The sequence below is a fragment of the Mandrillus leucophaeus genome, unplaced genomic scaffold, assembly GCF_000951045.1.
Source record: "Mandrillus leucophaeus isolate KB7577 unplaced genomic scaffold, Mleu.le_1.0 Scaffold284, whole genome shotgun sequence".
Taxonomy (NCBI): domain Eukaryota; kingdom Metazoa; phylum Chordata; class Mammalia; order Primates; family Cercopithecidae; genus Mandrillus; species Mandrillus leucophaeus.
In genome coordinates, this window is record NW_012102965.1 from 3290958 (window position 1) to 3309567 (window position 18610).

The 18610-nt window shown below is 40.1% G+C and overlaps 1 protein-coding gene across 1 annotated transcript in view; it reads left to right on the forward strand.

Moving 5' to 3' along the window:
• The window catches only part of AK4 (adenylate kinase 4), a 117912-nt gene extending 102207 nt beyond the window's left edge, over positions 1 to 15705 (forward strand). Inside the window, exons 5-7 of the mRNA XM_011985486.1 lie at positions 1910 to 2082; positions 7929 to 8047; positions 9589 to 15705. Coding sequence (XP_011840876.1) covers positions 1910 to 2082; positions 7929 to 8047; positions 9589 to 9703 — 407 coding nt within the window. The 3' untranslated portion in view covers positions 9704 to 15705. The remainder of the gene's footprint in view (positions 1 to 1909; positions 2083 to 7928; positions 8048 to 9588) is intronic.
• Positions 15706 to 18610: the final 2905 nt, after the last annotated feature.

Here is an 18610-nt window from a genome sequence, read left to right on the forward strand (position 1 = left end):
GGTACATGTGCATAACGTGCAGGTTTGTTACGTATGTATACTTGTGCCATGTTGGTGTGCTGCACCCATTGACTCGTCAGCACCCATCAACTCGTCATTTACATCAGGTATAACTCCCAATGCAATCCCTCCCCCCACCCCCCTCCCCTTGCAGGCAACTTTTTATTCCAGTTGTCATCTTGACATTTTAGTGAAGAGTGGGTTGTCCAGGGAAAGGCAGAACCTGACGGGCATTGAGAGGGGATTTTATGTGGATGACTCACAGGCAGTAAGGAAGGCTTTGGAGGGAATATTGGAGAGTTTACAAGCAATAGGTATCTGAAGCAGTAGTGTGGGTGGATTTTGTCACATTCAACTCAGTGAGCACTCAGAAATCAGATTGGCATTCACACAGACTTAGGGGTTTCAATGCAGTGCTGCACATTCATGTTTGAGCCACCAACTTTCTACAGTAAGGAAAGGAGTTCTTTGAATTGTAAGTGCTGCAGGGCCATGAATACCCATTTTTAAGTTGTCATCTTGATACTTCCAATTTGGAAGGGTAGAGATGGGCTGGTATTCTTATCTGAATGGATTTAAAGTTTCTCTTCTGGATATTCCTTTTTTTATTATACTTTCAGCTCTTCATCCACCTGGTTCTTTTACCTAACTAGGATATAAAGACATTTTTTAAAAAGTGATATTAGATCCAGCAAGATTTTTGTCAGAGCAGATAAACTGGAGTGATTTATTTAGGAAAAAGTTACCACTATACAGCCCCACCCAAGCCAAACCTGGAGTTACATTTAAAGAGGTCAGTCTCTGAAGAAAAGTGTAATTTGGGGTCATAAGACCTAACTCCTGAGGTCACCCAGAGCTTATACTTAAATCAGAAAAGGAAGAGATGCCCATGAGCCCACATTTTAATTTTGTTATTTCCACACATTTAGAAAAGTTGGAAGAATAAGTTTTGCAGTATCCCAATAGATTTAAAAACTCTAGTTCCCTTTAAAATCTTTTAAATAGACTCAAACAATTTAAAATTTTTTTCCAGCTTTATCACAGTATACTTGACAAATAAGTGTATATATTTAAGGTGTACAACGTGATGCTTTGATACATGCAGTGTGACATGATTACCACAGTCAGGTTTAATAATTAACATATCCATCACCTCATATAGGTATGATTTCTTATGTGTGTGGTGAGAATCCTTAAAATCAGCTCTCAGCACATTTCAAGTATACAATACAGTATTTATGATAGTCACCATGTTATTAATCAGATTGCCTACTTTGGTTAAAGTGCAGAGTCAGGTGAAGGTCTGGGTGGAGGATCATACTTTAATTGATTTAGACTCTAAAATAAATGTATATAGTTAGTTTTGCTAACCTAAGAACCTACTCATAAACGGCTAGTGTTCAAAGGATATAAGATATGGTATTTTCCCTTCACTTCTTTAACAGAAGTGGAAATGAAGGTGATGTAACTTGCCTGAGGTCACACAGGTACTTAAGAGCAGAGAAAGGACTAGAGCCAGGACTGGTTTAGTGATTTTTAGTTTAGCGCGTTTTACATTTTTGTCATGTGATTCCTTAATCTTTGAGTCTTCCAAATACAGAAGCTAGGTTATAGAATAGCATATTTTATTTTAATATTACATTTATGGAGGTAGACGTTCTTGGTTAAAGCTCTTTTTTAAAAAATAATTTCAACTTTTAGATTCAGAAGATACATGTGCAGGTTTGTGGCACGGGTTTATTATGTGGTGCTAAGGTTTGGGATGCAAATTATCCCATCACCCAGAGAGTGTGAAGCTCCTTTTAGAATGGTATATGCAGATTTAATTCTGTTGCTGAAAATGTTTCAAGAACTAATTGGAATTGGGCAATATCTTGCGCATTTGACTTGTATTGTTTTTGGCATTTAGGTTTTCCTAGGACATTAGGACAAGCCGAAGCCCTGGACAAAATCTGTGAAGTGGATCTAGTGATCAGTTTGAACATTCCATTTGAAACACTTAAAGATCGTCTCAGCCGCCGTTGGATTCACCCTCCTAGCGGAAGGGTATATAACCTGGACTTCAATCCACCTCATGTACATGTAAGAATATACAAAGTGCTTTCACAACCCGACAAGAAAAAGACAAACAATTTCCATTGAAAAGTGGAGAAAAGGATATGAGTAGACCATTCAAAAAAGAATAAATCTACATGACTAAAAAACATTTTTTGAATGTTCAAATGTAGTAGTCAGGGAAGGGACATTTAAGTATTTAAATAGGATATCACTTTGGATCCATTAGACTCGCAAAATCAAAATATAAAAATTTTAATTTTATATTTATTACCGATAAATATAAGTATATAATGTATATAATTATATATTTATTTAAAAAATAAAACAAAGTCTATTGCTGGTGGGATCTGGGGAAAATAGTACTCTCATTTTTGTTAGCCAAAGTATTTGTAGCCTCTTTTTAAAGCAACATAGCAATGTATATTATGAATTTTAAGTAAATATTTAATTCAGGCTACTTTTAGGAGAATAGCTGTGGAAATGGAAGCATTAGTAGATTAGGTCATGTATACATTGATGTTTGTTTCAATGTTGCTGTAGTGGCCAAAAAACAAAACCAAAAAAATCTCAAAAAAGCAAATGAATGTTCATCTATAGGGAAATGGTTAAATGAATTGGAGAATATTTATACCATCTTGGAATATAATATAGTCAGTAAAAAGAATGAATTAGCACTACTTAAAACTTAATACGCCTTATTTTTAGATAAGCTTTAGGTTTACATAAAAATTAAATGGAAAATCCCGTCCCTCACTCATGCTTCTCCATTATTAGCATTTTGCATTAGTGTGGTACATTTGTTACAGTTAATAAACTAATAATAGAAAAGTTATTAACTAAAATTCATAGTTTGCATTGGCGTTCTCATTTTCTCTTTTATAGTCTGGATTTTGACAAATGCACAATGACATGACATTTGTCCATCATTACTGCCTTATACAGAATCGCTTCATGGTCTTATAATATTTCCTGTGTCCTACCTATTAATTCCTCCCTGATTTTCCCCAAACTTCTGAAAACTACAGATCTTTTTGCTGTCTTTATAATTTTGCCTTCTATAGAATGTCGTATCATTGGAATCATATAGTATGTCTGCTTGTCAGACTTGCTCCTTTCACTTAGTGATATGCACTTACACATTCTGTGTTTTTTGGAGGCTTGGTAGCTGATTTATTTTTGTAAGTGAATAATGTTCCATTGTATGGATGTACCACAGTTTATTCATTTTGAAGAACATCTTGGTTCCATGTCTTGGCATTTATGAATAAAGTTGCTCCAAATATTCAGGTGCAGAGTTTTGTGCAAATGTAAGTTTTCACCTATTTTGAGTAAAAACCAAGGAGTGTAATTGCTGGATTGTAAGTATATATTTAGCTTTGTGAGAAACTGGCAAAAATTGTCTTCCAAACTGGTTATTTGATTTTGCATTTCCACCAGCAGTAAATGTTTCTATTTCTCCACATTGTCACCAGTATTTAGTGTAGTCAGTGTTTTAGATTTCAGCCATTCTACTAGGTAAGCATTATAGTTTTTTTGACATGGAGAAATCTTCTAAAAGTTTTTTTCTCTTCTTTTTTGAGATGAAGTCTTGCTCCATCACCTAGGCTGGAGTGCAGTGGTGTGATCTCGGCTCGTTGCAGCCTCTGCCTCCTGGGTTCAAGTGATTCTTCTGCCTCAGCCTCCTGAGTAGCTGGGATTACAGGCATGTGCCACCATGCCTGGCTAGTTTTTGTATTTTTAGTAGAGACGGGGTTTCACCATGCTGACCGGACTGGTCTTGAACCCCTGACCTCAAGTGATCTACCTGCCTTGGCCTCCCAAAGTGCTGGGATGACAGGTATGAGCCACCGTGCATGGCCCTGAAAGTATTTTTCAATGAGAAGTACAAACAGCAGAATGATCCTATTTTTGTAAAACAGTGACTACACCTCTTTATATGTGTATCTGTTGGTGTGTTGAGTGTGTGATCTCTAGCTTTATAAGATCAGGGAGAAAGTCACGAGGGCTGTATCCTGGGCTGGAACTGGATGAGGGAAAGGAATCATAGTTGATGTGCAGAGTGGGCAGGTGGTTAAGTGACTAGGGAAGGCTAAAGGAATAAAACGATTACCCTTAAAAGGTTCAAAGTATAACATTGATACAGTTAGCTCAAATTAGACATGTGTAAAGGTATACAGATATTTTAACAAATTTACTTAAATAATTATTGTTCTTTTTGATAAAGACTTTTTGGTTTATCTTTATGATAAAGACTATTTATCTGATAAAGACAGATTGAGTTGTCTTTACAATAGTGAACTCCAGTTTTGGGTGGTAGGTACTATTACTTGTTATCATTCAATGTGGAATGCATGGCATTGTGTCTTATTAGGTTAATCTTTATGGAAACATTATTACACTTGAATATAGATGGAGTCAGTAATTACTATAGAAAATTACTTCAAGGGGCTAAGAATGGCTTCCCAACTCCTGGGTGCCATTGTGTCAGTAAAGTCCCAATGAGACTTTTTCACTTGAGTTAAGCACTCCTTTTGAAGTCTTTTAAAAATGGAAAAGTGGGCCAGGCCTATTGGCCTGGGTGGGGGTCAAGGCTGTAGTGCCACTGCACTTCAGCCTGGGCGACAGAGTAATACCTGGCCTCCCTCCCACCTCCAAAAAAGGTAAAAGTTCTGTAATTATTTTATTAGATCCCTTCCTGATATCTGTCTCAAGAAGCTATGATGGGGGAAAAATGGGTGGGAGTAAAAAAGGAGTTCTGACAATACAGATGGGAACACTGAAGTCCAACACAGATGCTTTACATTTTGGCTTTGTCCAGACCTGCTGATGCAGAGATTCTCATAAAATTTGAAAAGCCTTACCACTGAGTTGCTTTTCAAAGCCTGGGTTTCTCTCAAAGAACATCTGCAATTACCATGCTGCTTTTGAAGACCGTAGTGAAAGTGCTAACCTAGATCAACTCTACCAGCTGTGGTGAAGTGGCTATGTTGTCTGGGGTATATACCCTGGGGTTCGTCATCTGGCGCCAGGAAAATTTAGGACACGGACACGAAGAGTTTAGGAGCGGAGGTTTACAATAGGCAGAAGAGAAGAGAAAGAGAAACGGCTGTCTCTCTGGAGAAGAGTGCGCTCCAAGTGGAAAAGACCAGCTGGTGGTGGATGCCCTGGATTTTATAGTCCAGGGTGAGGAGATGGTGTCTGATTTACATAGGGCTTACAGATTGGTTGGATCAGGCACGACGTTTACATAGTGCTCAGGGAAGGCTGGTGGCCCCACCCTAATCTTATTATGCAAATGAACTCTCCCTGGCCTGCTGACTTTTGTCTGCTTCTTACTGTACACGGGCTGACAAAGAGAAGGGAAGATGGAGCCGCCATCTTGAACACGTCTGGTCCGTTGTTGCTGCCAGCATTCTCCCGTGCAAGCTCCCAGCTTGCTTGTCTATGTCTGCAGCTCGACTTTACAGGCTGCTCTTTGTTAGAAAATGATTTGGGTTGCTTTTCATTAAAGAGAAAAGCCTTACTGAGGACTTCCATCCCCTTACTAGCTGCCTAAGTGATTTCTTCTTAACTCCTATGTCAGTGGTGGCCGGGTTCCCTGGGAAGGAGGGGCGCCGTTGCTCTAGCATCATTCTGCTTTCTGCAAACAGGGTTGTATTTGCTGATGCTCTGAAATTCTGGAAATGACTTTCTGAGCCTTGTGACTGTAAGTAAAATAAAGAACGTGGCAGTAGAGGTAATATACAGCCTTCTCCCATCCCCATCTCTCCTGTCATGTTGGGTTAACAACCATGGAATACACATGTGATAATTACATGGCTCACTCATAAATCATAAGAATAAGTCATATACCCGAGGCCCTGAGCTGTAATGGAATTTTAGTGCATTTCAAATTTATAGCCAGTTCCTGATTATCCGGTTGAGTTGCCTGTGCCTCTCAGTTCTGTTCTGGCCTACCTTCTGACAGATTTATTTCTTGTGACTATCTCCCCTGGTGAGTAATAGTCATGGACATGGGAGGCAAAATTCAAAACGTGTCCATTCTGCAATTTGTAGGGAGCTATGATTCCTGGGGAGATTAAAACAAATTGAAAATCAAGGTTTTTTTTTTTTTTTTTAAATAAATTTTCCATTCTCAGAATGTTTGTCCCTGATTGTCATGGGTAATTTAATAATTCCTATTTTAATACACCTTTAAATATGTCATTTTAAAAAATATTCTAATTCATGCCTTCTATTTCTCTTTTCCTTAATTTTTGTGGTTGAGTTTCACTAAAATAAATGTCATTTTTTATTATTAAAAAAATTTTTTTTGAGACAAAGAGTCTCACTCTGTCATCCAGGCTGGAGTGCAGTGACATGATTTCACTGCAGCCTCTGCCTCCTGGGTTCAAACGATTCTCCTGCCTCAGACTCTTGAGTAGCTAGGATTACAGGCACCCACCACCACGCCTGGCTAATTGTATTTTTAGTAGAGACGGGGTTTTGTCTTGTTGGCCAGACTGGTCTTGAACTCCTGACCTTAAGTGATCTGCCCACCTTGGCCTCCCAAAGTGCTGAGATTATAGGCATGAGCCACTGTGCCCCACCCAACTGATAAATGTTGTCACATATGATGAGAGTGGGGAGTTCTTGCCTTTTTTCCCAAATTTATAGTGTGTTCAATATTTAACCCTATGTATGATGTCAGCTATAACTGTATTATAATGTGCTTCATGAGATTTTTTTGGGGAGAATAGAAGGCTAGCAAAATAATTAGACAAACACACTGCAGAAAATCATATACATTTTCAAATCAAATACAGAAGACCAGCCAGGTGCAATGGCTCATGCCTGTAATCCCAGCACTTTGGGAGGCCGAGGCGGGTGGATCACCTCAGGTCAGGAGTTCAAGACCAGCCTGACCAACGTGGTGAAACCCCGTCTCTACTAAAAATACAAAGATTAACTGGGCATGGTGGCAGGCGCCTGTAATCCTACCTACTCGGGAGGCTGAGGCAGGAGAATCACTTGAACCCAGGAGGCAGAGGTTGCAGTGAGCCGAGATAGAGCCATTGCACTCCAGCCTGGACAACAGAGTGAGACTCCATCTCAAAAAAAATAATAAAATAAATAAATAATAAAATAAAACCTGTATTAATCAGAACTAGCAGTTAAGGTATATTTTTTGTTTATTTTACATTGAGAAAGCAGCAACACATAAGAAAAGCTAAAGTGTTCAACAAATCAACACCAGCTTCCCTTTTGAGTAATATAATTTAGGTGAGGACACAGTCACTTCAGTTTTTTTTTTTCCTTCTGTACGTTCCTACAGCGTATGTCATTATTCGATCTAGTAAAATAACCTGAATAAGGGAAATTTCATAGAAGCGCCAGGATAGAATTGGAAAGCTGGCAGAGATGGTACTGAACTGTATTCTCCTAGATTAGTATTTTTCCTAAGTAAACCAAGTTGGTTTTTTGAGATTTTGTTTTCTGCATTAAGAACTCAGACTTTATTTTAGAAGACAAGGTAGTTTTAGGGATATTTAGAGAACCAAGATGACATTGTCTAAAGGTTTGTTGTTGGGGGAGGTTGCATGGAATTTTAGGCCGAATTGAAAGTAGCATTTATCAACAGCACTGGAACATGTTCGAAAAGATCTGAACTGTTAATAAAGATTTAATGTCAGCTCCCAGGAAATAAGGTTAACATACTGTTAAGTGTGCTATTTCTTTTTCTACTACTCTTACAATTGACACTGTCACCAAGGCCTAATTCTTCATGTGGTAGGAGTCAAAGGTGAATACACGGTTTTGCACAGAAAAGTTTTTACCTATGAAATGGCCCAACTGTTGTCTATATTAATTGTTTTCTTTGGTATTTGTAGGGTATTGATGACGTCACTGGTGAGCCATTAGTCCAGCAGGAGGATGATAAACCTGAAGCAGTTGCTGCCAGGCTAAGACAGTACAAAGACGTGGCAAAGCCAGTCATTGAATTATACAAGTGAGTGTGCTTCGATATTTTCATGACAAAGGACAGACTGGAAAGGTGTGGAGCCTACGGGGAAGAACACTGGGCTGAGGCAGAGTAGTGTTTCTTTAAGACAGATAAACACTAACAACCCAAAACCTTCCCAGAAGTCAGATGAAATGCTGGAGCTGTACATGAAAGATAAGTTTCCGTACTTTTATCCTGAAACTGTTAGAACATAAGGACCCCAAACCTGATCATCTCTATCTGTTCTGGATGTAAAACAACATTGAGATTTATTTTCATTTTCTTAAAATTTTAAGTGACTAAGATAGTGGTCCCACATATGTTGATACTCCCACATACAAATATCTGGTTCGGATAGAAGATTAGAAGATACTTTTGGTGTGTCCCTTCTTGAAGTGTCTGCAGGGAGTTTAACAAAGAAAGGCTAAAACCATAAAGCAGAGATTAAAAATTCAAATGGCTGCAGGGACTAGGGCAGGTATTGGAAATGAGTCTCAAACATGGTGAGGGATGTGTCAAGCTAGGCAGCTGAATGACAGTTGAACTGGACAGGGTGGCTGCTCCAGCCAGTTAGCATTCTAGGGCACACAGGCCAATGATTCCCGTTTTTCAGGAAGAGCAGAAGTCTGGCTTTCTGTGTGTGTGTTTTGGGGGAAATCTCAGTTTTCATATTGGCAACATATTTACATTTTTTAAATAACATGCAAGTCAAACAAATCTCTATGCTGAGTGCATTCAAAACAGCAGTTTATACTCTGTTACAATCACTTTCTGGCCTTGTAGTCCCCAGGAAATTTAGCAAACCTTTAGATGAGAGTTCTATGATCATATTATTATGATATAGCAATCATGTGTTCCATGATTCATTAAGTAATAAGGGTTTTAATATACCAAAGCTTGTCAGTGGTTTGCTTTTGTTTTTTTTTTTGTTTGTTTGTTTGTTTTTTTTTTTTTTTGAGACGGAGTCTCGCTCTGCCGCCCAGGCTGGAGTGCAGTGGCCAGATCTCGGCTCACTGCAAGCTCTGCCTCCCGGGTTCACGCCATTCTCCTGCCTCAGCCTCCTGAGTAGCTGGGACTACAGGCGCCCGCCACCTCGCCTGGCTAGTTTTTTGTATTTTTTTAGTAGAGACGGGGTTTCACCGTGTCAGAGAATGGTCTCGATCTCCTGACCTCGTGATCCGCCCGTCTCGGCCTCCCAAAGTGCTGGGATTACAGGCTTGAGCCACCGCGCCCGGCCAGTGGTTTGCTTTTGAAAATTGTATATTGAGGCACATTTGGAATGGTGCCTATAATGCTATTCTTTGATATGTTTTAAAGGGGAGAAAAGAGGTGGCATCATGACAAGCATACCAGAATTGCAAAAGCTATGACCTTATTTAGGTACACCCAGTGGAAGTGTTGATACCTTTGAAAGGGGCTGGTTTAGCACTTAGTGTGATATATGATATAGACCATAAGATCATGCTTGTTTTATATCTAGGATCTTCTGCACTAATATGTGGAGAAGAAACCAAAAAAGCCATTGTATGTTGGACTTTGTTTTTCAGGAGCCGAGGAGTGCTCCACCAATTTTCCGGGACGGAGACGAACAAAATCTGGCCCTACGTTTACACACTTTTCTCGAACAAGATCACACCTATTCAGTCCAAAGAAGCATATTGACCCTGCCCAATGGAAGAACCAGGAAGATGTGGTCATTCATTCAATTGTGTGTGTAGTATTGGTGCTGTGTCCAAATTAGAAGCTAGCTGAGGTAGCTTGCAGCATCTTTTCTAGTTGAAATGGTGAACTGATAGGAAAACAAATGAGTAGAAAGAGTTCACAAGAGGCCCTCCTGTGTCTTTGAAAAGGAAGGTCATCTACACCTGTTTAAGGTGTCTCTGCACGTGTCTCAAGCCCTTCACAAGAAAGCAAGTACAGTGTGGATTTCAAGTGGTGTGTAACTTCAGCTCCAGCTGGTTTTTGACAGCTGTTGCTGTGGTATTCTTTTTTACACATGATGGTGATAGTTTCTGGTTCTCCCCATCCCCACAAAGGCTGTTGAACTACAGCACCAGGAAGCCTGAGAATGAATCCTTAGGGCTCCAGCCCAGACTTCGTCCCAGGCTTTCTGGTGTGTGCCCCCCTGGTAACAGTGAAATTGAAGCTGCTTCCTCACAGTGGTTGTTTCTCTGGTCTTGAGTGACTGTGTCCACAGTTCATTTTCTTCCGGTAGGAATAACTCCTTTTCTGTATCCGCACTCCATGGAGTCTCTCGTTTTCAGACATCCTGGGATGAAAGAATTTGGCTTTTTTTTTTTTTTTTACATCTGTTTTCACTCTTACGCCGTTAAACAAAACTGATAGTTATTACTCTTATCCCTCTCAAATTATTCTAAGAACTGAGAGTGATGGGGTTGTATTGAATTTCTGTATGCACCGGGAACTGAGCTATGAAGAGGATCTTATTAAACTGCTGGTCTGACTCATGGATTGACACTGTTCCTTTCTTTTATTGTGAAAAAAAAAAAAAAAACCCTAAAAGTCTTGGGAACCCCCTAAAGTCTTTTGGGAATCCTCAAAAAGCATGGGAAGTATAAGTATTTAGCTACATAAATGTTGTAAGATCATATTTTATGTATAGAAGTAATAAGACCGTTTGGAATTACTAGACTAATTGAATAGTTACGGTTTCTATTCAGTACAATAAAATGTATTTTGAAAGTGCTGCTAACTATTGATGCTGACAGTGTTTCACTCCTATGAGTGACCCAAACATATTATAAATAGGTGGTAAAGGGAGTGGAGCCTGTGGAGTTGAGCAGAATGTTGTACTAACTGTGCTTGGACTAAGTATAACAGCTTTATGATTATGGAAAAACAAAATCTTTATTTTTTTTTTTTCTGTTCCAAAGATTCATCCTGTGGGGTGGCCATAAAGTCTAGAATTAGATACTAATATTTTGTCATTCGTTATAACATAGTATCAATAAACCATTTGTTAAAAGATTTGCCTGGTTTCCAGACTTGGTGGCCACCTTGAATAATTCTTCCTATCCTCTGGGAAGGATGATGAAATTTATTCCTGCTGCCTTAAAAATATGTATCCCTTCTTCATGCATCATGACTGTCCCCAGCGAGTATCCTTTACTATTCCTGGGAGTGACTCCTGTCTAACTTTTCATACTGGTGAGAAGAAAAGAAGCCTATTGTAACACTTTAGTGATGTTGAAACACATTACTTACTTTGTGAAGATGTCCCAGTGAATGCTCTGTCAATTCACTGCCATATGTCATCTATATGATAATGAATGCATCTTCCTTCTAAGTACTGCCCAAACTCTTGCCAGCTCCTCTCCCATTGTCCCTTCATGTGATTTTTTTTTGGCTACCTTAGTGGAAATATAGACCAGTCTTCTCCCCATCCATCTTCTCAAACATAATGAGATTGTTTATTTTTTAGATTTATGCAGTGAAAATGCCCAGTCAGGTCTATGAATCGTCAGTGCATTATATTGACTCTGAGCACTTTAGAATGTAGAGTTGCAATTGAATGCCAGCTGTGGAGATGGGGTGCATATCAGATATGTAGATAAAGCTCAGGTTTGCTGGGGAACCAGGTATAGAGAAAAATAAGTCTGATACGAGGAAAATTGCACAACTTAGAGTAGTTCTGCTATAGATAAAATTTCCACAAAATAGGAAATGTAGAGTTATTCTATAGAATACTAAAAAGAGTAAAGACTGCTTTTTGGAAACAGGAAAATCTTCAAACTTCTTTCTTCACTTCCCTTTGTGTTTAGCTGACCCTCCAATGTGGTCATTGCTTTTAGAGTTTGGGAGAGGTATGGGAAGTGGCCTGATCCCTGCTTCCATACTTCACTCCTCCATCCATCCATCCTTCCCCTCCAGCTAAATGGACAATTCTAGTCAACACTGAGTCACTCTTAAGTCTCAACAGTGGGTGTGTTTGCTGAGATTGTCCAGCAGTTGAGCAGTTTGGTCTCACCTCCCTCGCTAGCTGAGACCAAAAAGAGACAAATACCTTTTTCATGGTCTTAGAAACAGAATGCTTATTTCGTGGTCAGTGGCTTTTAAAAAATCTATTTCTGGTTTTCTTCAACAAACTCACTACTTTTCCCTTAAATGATTTTGTAAAAATTAAAGTTATCTTGAAAATGTTTTGGCAAAAGTAAAATTAAAGGGACATCTTTTTTTTTTTTTTTTTTTTTTTCCTGTTGCCACACATGGCTGTTCCTTCACCTTTAAGCAAAGAGAGTGGTTCAGCTGGTTTCTAAGATGCCAGCCTGACCTTGCATTCTGTCATTCTACACAGCTCTTAGTTCAGTTTGCTTCCATTATCCTAACAGGCTTCTTACTGACTTAGAACTTGGAAAGGCTGCTATATTTAATACTCTCCAACACTAACGCAGACTTAAGATAGATACTGTTTATTGAAAATCTACTGAGTGAAATGTGCGGTTTTAGGACCTTTATAAACATCTCATTTAATCTTTCTAGCATCCTGTGAAACAGCCATGATTTCATGTTGATAAACAAAGAAGACGGGGGTCCCAGGGATGTGAAGCATTTTGCCCAGGCTTCTGCTGCTGGTGACCAGTGTAGCTGGAACTCCAGCTCAGGTTTTCCTGACTCAGAAGACTGAGCTTGTTCCTCGATGTTATTAACAGCTACTTGTGTCCAAGCAACCACGGGCCTTGAGTCTACTTGGTTCTGGTTATGGCCTCACATCAAGAATAATAGAACTAGTCTAGGTATGGTGGAGCTGGTCCATGCCTGTAGTCCCAATGCTTTGGGAATCCTTGATGGGAAGATTGTCAGAGGCCAAAAGTTCAAGACCAGGCTGGGCAATATCACAAGACTCCATCTCTACAGAAAAATAAAAAATTAGCCAGCCATGGTGGTGTACACTTGTGGTCCTAGTTACTCAGGAGACTGAGGCAGGAGGATTGCTTGATCCTAGGAGTTCGAGGCTGCAGTGAGCTATGATTGCACCTCTGCACCCAAGTCTGGGCAACACAGCGAGACCCTGTTTCTTAAAAAAATAAAAAATTGCAGAGCTCACCAAAGTGATGTTCACCTTTTTATGACGTTCCTTTTTTTTTTTTTTTTTTTTCCTTAAGCAAAGAAAGCTGCTAGAAGAGAGTCTTAGTTTTCCTGCATAAGACCTCCCTTATGAATAGAATAAACGACTGTCAGAGTAGGCTGGGCTTGGGCCCAGGCTAAACTATGAAGGAAGCAAGCTCATATCCCTTAACTACCGTTTCGGTGTCCATTGGGTTGTGCCCCGGAAGTGACCTTTGCCCTTGAGCCATCCCCAGCCCATGGTGCCCACACATAGGCTTTTGAGCTCCTTGGAGCTATCCAGACCCTGTTCACTTTTCCTTCCTGAGATTAGAACAAATCACCCCCTTACTCCCACTCCAAACAAGGTCTTGATGATAAAGTAATCCTTAAAATGCTGGTAGATAAACAAGCGATGATGAAGCATCGAACACAGGTTAGCTCCTGACTTTTGTACCAATGTCTCTGTGTTCCATTACACATTAACATGACCCTGAGTGCCACATCCAAACCTTTGCCCACCATCTGCTTGTTGTGCAACAGTTGAGGCAGTAACCAGGGGAGATTCACTTCCTGTCTTATCCTTCCCCAGGGATCACTCCCCTGCTGCCCTCTAGCAGCCAAGCTCAGATGAGCTCCATTGTTACTCTAGGTGTGCCCATCTCTTTGGTGGGGAAGGAGAAAGGTAAGGATAGCCATGAATGAGGAAGGATTCTTGGAGGGAGAGGCCGCTGTGGTTTTTCCTGCTATTTAAGATGTTGAGACCAGATAACTTTAGAAAAATGCCTGCACAAACCCATAAATAGTGCTTTTATAAAGTTTATAAAACTATAAAACCTGAGTTCAGTATTTGACATTAGCTTTTTGTCCAAAGAATTGAAGCCTGCTGGAGGTCTTTGCTCAAATAATAAATACTGCATATTTCCAAATGTGTTCAGGTATAGGCACTAGGTACTGTCTGTTTACTCCATGTTAGGTACATTACATGCATTGGCTAATCAAATCCTCATCAATTACCTATGTAATAATCTCAACTTGCCTCCTTGTATTATAAATGGAAATAATCCTGTTTATTTTAAATGGGTTTTCATGTACCTATAGGGATTAGTCAGGAAATTCAAAGGGCCTTTTTTATACCTTTTCCTAGTTTGAGCTCCCTGTTCTCTTTAACAGATAAAACAACATATTTGCTTCAGCCTGGATTCTTTGTTTTTGGTGCTTTGGTGCAGAGACAGGAAATGGGCACTCAGAGTCACACTGGTAGTTGCACACTGTATCTACAGAGGGCGTGTCTCATCTGTACTCTGCTGGGTTACAGGATTTCAGGAGGTATTTGTGTCCACCTGAAAATTCCGTTTATTGCCTTTCATTTAACAGTGTCTTTCCTTTCTGCAGATTGTTTTGCTAGAGAGGCAATTCATAAGGTGAAGTCCTGTTCATGGCAGACTTGCTTTCTCACTATCCCCTTCAATTTTTAGTAACTCCCTGGTCTATTTGGTGTCTTTAAAAAAAAAATAACCTGGTAGTGGAGACTTCTTTTAATATGGAAATGTGGTCTGGTAGTAAGTTACTCCTTTCCACATGTAACTGACCCAGTCTGGTTTCCAAATGAGAAGTGTGCAAGCCCCCGATGTTGAGACGCCGTATTTCAACTGTGAAAAAAATCTGCTTCCTGCATCTGTTGAAATATAATTGTTCATACTTGCCATCCCTTATCTTTCTTGTAACAATATGCACAGTTTTTGCCAGAATAAATGCCATTATCTGTATGCTTCAGGGAATTTCCCAATTTGATCTGTGTGTGTGTGTGTGCGCGCGCGATTGTGTGTGGAGAGAGAGAGAGCTGCAGTAAAACACTTCTAAAGGGTGAAAGCTCTTGTATGGCATAGATACTTTCCTCTGGTAATAATTAGGTTATTCCCGGAAGCACAGTGTCATTCTTTAAATAAAAGCTTTCCTGTTTAAAGCTTTTCAAAGAAGCAGACCATCTTGAAGATTTCCCCTAGCGTTGATATGTATCTAATTCATTTTATAAAATTCTTCTTGTCTTCATTTTAAAGCTTTGGCTATAGTCAGAAATGTCCTAAATAACAAACTATTTTGTATTTAATTTAGAGAAGAGTAAAGGGAAGAAAAATGAAAACTCAGTCTTTATGTAAGCTCCAAGGATATTAGGGCTTAGAGGGCTTTTCTAGTTTTATGAGAATTTGTACTACTGATTTTTATATATTCTTGTTTTTGAGATGAACAGATCTCTGGGGAAATTGTTGAGTTACAATGGCATTTCACTGTGATCCCTCTCAAGCTCACATCAGTTCTGTAACCCAATGACGACCTGTCTCTTCAGTTTACTGTCCTGTGAAATGTCAGCTCAAGTTTCCCAGAAGTTGTGTGTTTATGATGAGTCAGAGTGCTTTTCCTTGGTGGGACAGTTGCTGGCCCTCTTAATTTTGGTGTATGTGCTTCAAAGTATCTAAACCTCCAATCTGATCTGTATATGCTATCCTGTTAATTGTATTATTGATTATTTTGATTATCTTGCTTGAAGGTTCATACTTTTGAATTTGATAGAAATAAAGTTTTTTTCTGCTTATAACTAGTGAATTCATTTAGTGTTTGTATAGCTTTTTATACTTGATAATATAAAATTTCACAAATACTTTCATTGATGCCACTCTGCAACTACTACATTACCAACAGTGTTGTCTCCAATTTGCAGAAAAGCAAGATCCTGAACCAAGAATTATTATCCCCAGTCCTGTTTTCTTTTCTGCTACACCATATTGCCTTATTCGTATACCCTTAAATTCCTATTTGTCCAGCACTTTATTGTTTACAATTTTAATGTACATCCTTTGTTGTTTTTTTTCCCCAACCTCTAGACAACCAGGGATCTTTTTTTTTTTTTCTTGAAACAATTAGATAATGTGAGCAGATTCTCTCCCTGTTTTACACATTAGGAAATTCGATTGGATTATGTGACTCTAAGATTGTAGCATCTGGGATTACTCAGCAGAAGCAGAAACTATAGCAGGTCTATCACATGGGAGCTAGAACCATGAAGAAAATAGAGCTGCTGTAGGCAAAACTCCCTGAGATAGTGAGGGATGGGGAAAAATACTCTGGCATTTCCCAGCCTCACACTCTTCTGTCTGTGGGGCAGCTTCCCTTAGCTGAACCCAGCCAGAAGCCAGCTGACATAGGAGGCTGAGAAACATGTTCTAAAGGCTTGTCCATGCTGCTGAAAAGGCAGAGGAAAGGGGAACTGAAAAGGATGGCAATGTGGTAGATTGTGTTAAATTTAATGACATCCAGTCCCCTCCTCTTTTTTTTTTGAGACAGAGTCTTGCTTTGTCACCCAGGCTGGAGTGCAGTGATGCAATCATGGCTCGCTGTGCAGCTTCAACATCCTGGGTTCATGTGATCCTCCTGCCTCAGCCTCATTAGTAGCTGAGACTACAGGTGCATGCCACAATGGGCTAATTTTTTTTTCTGATTTTTTTGTAGAGACAGATCTCACTATGTTGCCTAGGCTGGTCTGAAACTCCTGGGCTCAAGCAGTCCTTCCACCTTGGCCTCCCAAAGTGCTGGGATTACAGGAGTGAGCCACTGTGCCTGGCCACTTTCCCTTCTTTTGGGAGGATTTTACACCTTGACCCCATTGGCTTCAGGCTTGGACATATGGTTTGCTTTGACCAGTGAAATGTGGGCAGAAACGACGTGTGCCACTTCTGAGCAGAAGTTTTAGGAGCTAGGGCATGGTCACCATTCTCTTTTCCTTTTCAGTGAGACTGGCGACCTCACAGAGCTCTTTCAACCTGAATCCTAAAGGGAAGACACAGACCAGAGATGTAGCCAATCCATCGTAGATGAGCAGTGTACATTAAAAATAAACCTTTGCTTTACAAGCCACTGAGATTTGGATAGAGTTTATTTTCACAGCATAACTTAGCCCAAGCTGACTGATAAAACCGGGCCTAAGACTAACATATCTTGTCATCCAGTTATAACTTTGATTCTTTTATTATGCATTTTTATGCTCTCGGGTTACAAAGATGAATCAGACCGAGTTTTTGCCTGGGACTTCTTCACAATGTACTGGAGGAGATGGACATATTATTAGATTACTCTATACATGACTGTTGGAGTTGATCACTGCGCCATAAAGGAAAAAACAGAGGTAGTAACTCTCTCGGCTGGCCAAGTAGAGCCCATGGAAGAACTAATATTTGAGCTGAGTGATGCATGCAAAAGAGAACCCAAGCAGAGGAAATGCTAGGCACAAGAAAGTCTGAGCATGCATGGCAGGTGGAGGCCACAGCAGTGTGAGGCAGGACTGGGGAGATAATGGTAAGATTGAATTCTATTGGGAAGCGCCTGGCCTTCCTTTGGTTCGTGGTAGGCAGTATAGACTATATTGCCAGAAAATGACACCTTCAGATTTGCATGATAACGTCGTAACTGTACCATGGTCTGAACTAAGATGTGGTAGCAGAGTTCAACAAAAAAGGATGGTTGGATAATAACAGAAGAGAAAAACTTAAATGACACTAGGGAACAAAAATGAGTGAAATAGTGGTGAACGTGAGGCAGTAAGGAGTAGGGCTGTGAGGACTGGAGGACGCTGCCCTATCAGAGGGGAGCCATTGCTCAGTTCTGGACAGTTGTTACCGTCTTAAGGGCGGTGGCTCAATGCTGCCACAATTATTCAATTTGTCAAAAGAAGCCAAAAATTTGTGTTTCATGTGAAATTTTATTTTTAAGTATTTGCAGTTTTAAAAAATTAGGAGAGGGCTTTCCAGTCTTAACAACAAAAAAAATGCAGAGTTATCAAGAATTCTGTTTTTATTTTTATTTTATTTATTTATTTTTGAGACAGAGTCTTGCTCTGTTGCCCAGGCCAGAGTGCAGTGGCGAGATCTCTGCTCACTGCAAGCTCCGCCTCCTGGGTTCACGTCATTCTCCTGCCTCAGCCTCCCAAGTAGCTGGGACTACAGGTGCCCACCACCATGCCCGGGTAATTTTTGGTATTTTTAGTATAGAGACAGGGTTTCATCGTGTTAGCCAGGATGGTCTTGATCTCCTGACCTTGTTATCCACCCGCCTCGGCCTCCCGCCTCGGCCTCCCAAAGCGCATGAGCCACTGCGCCCAGCCGAGAATTCTGTTTTTATAAGAGAGCACTACTCATTTAAATCACTTGAGTTTCTCTCCTGCTCCATAATTCAACTGATGTGATGTTTTCCCATATTAATTTCAGCCAGTGAATATGTGCATATGCAGTGATGATTCTCTCTCTTTCTCTCTCTCTCTCTCTCTCTGCCAGAGGGACTACAATCAAGGCACCTTTTGTCTTGCTCAGGACCACAAGGAGTTGGGGACAGGGAGCCCTACTATTTGAAAGTGACTAGGAGCTGAGCAGTGCTCAGTCTCTCCTGTGGCCAGTTTTTCTCCTGCCAGGATCCTGGCATCAGTCCCTTTAACAAACCTAGAAGGCCTCCCATGAA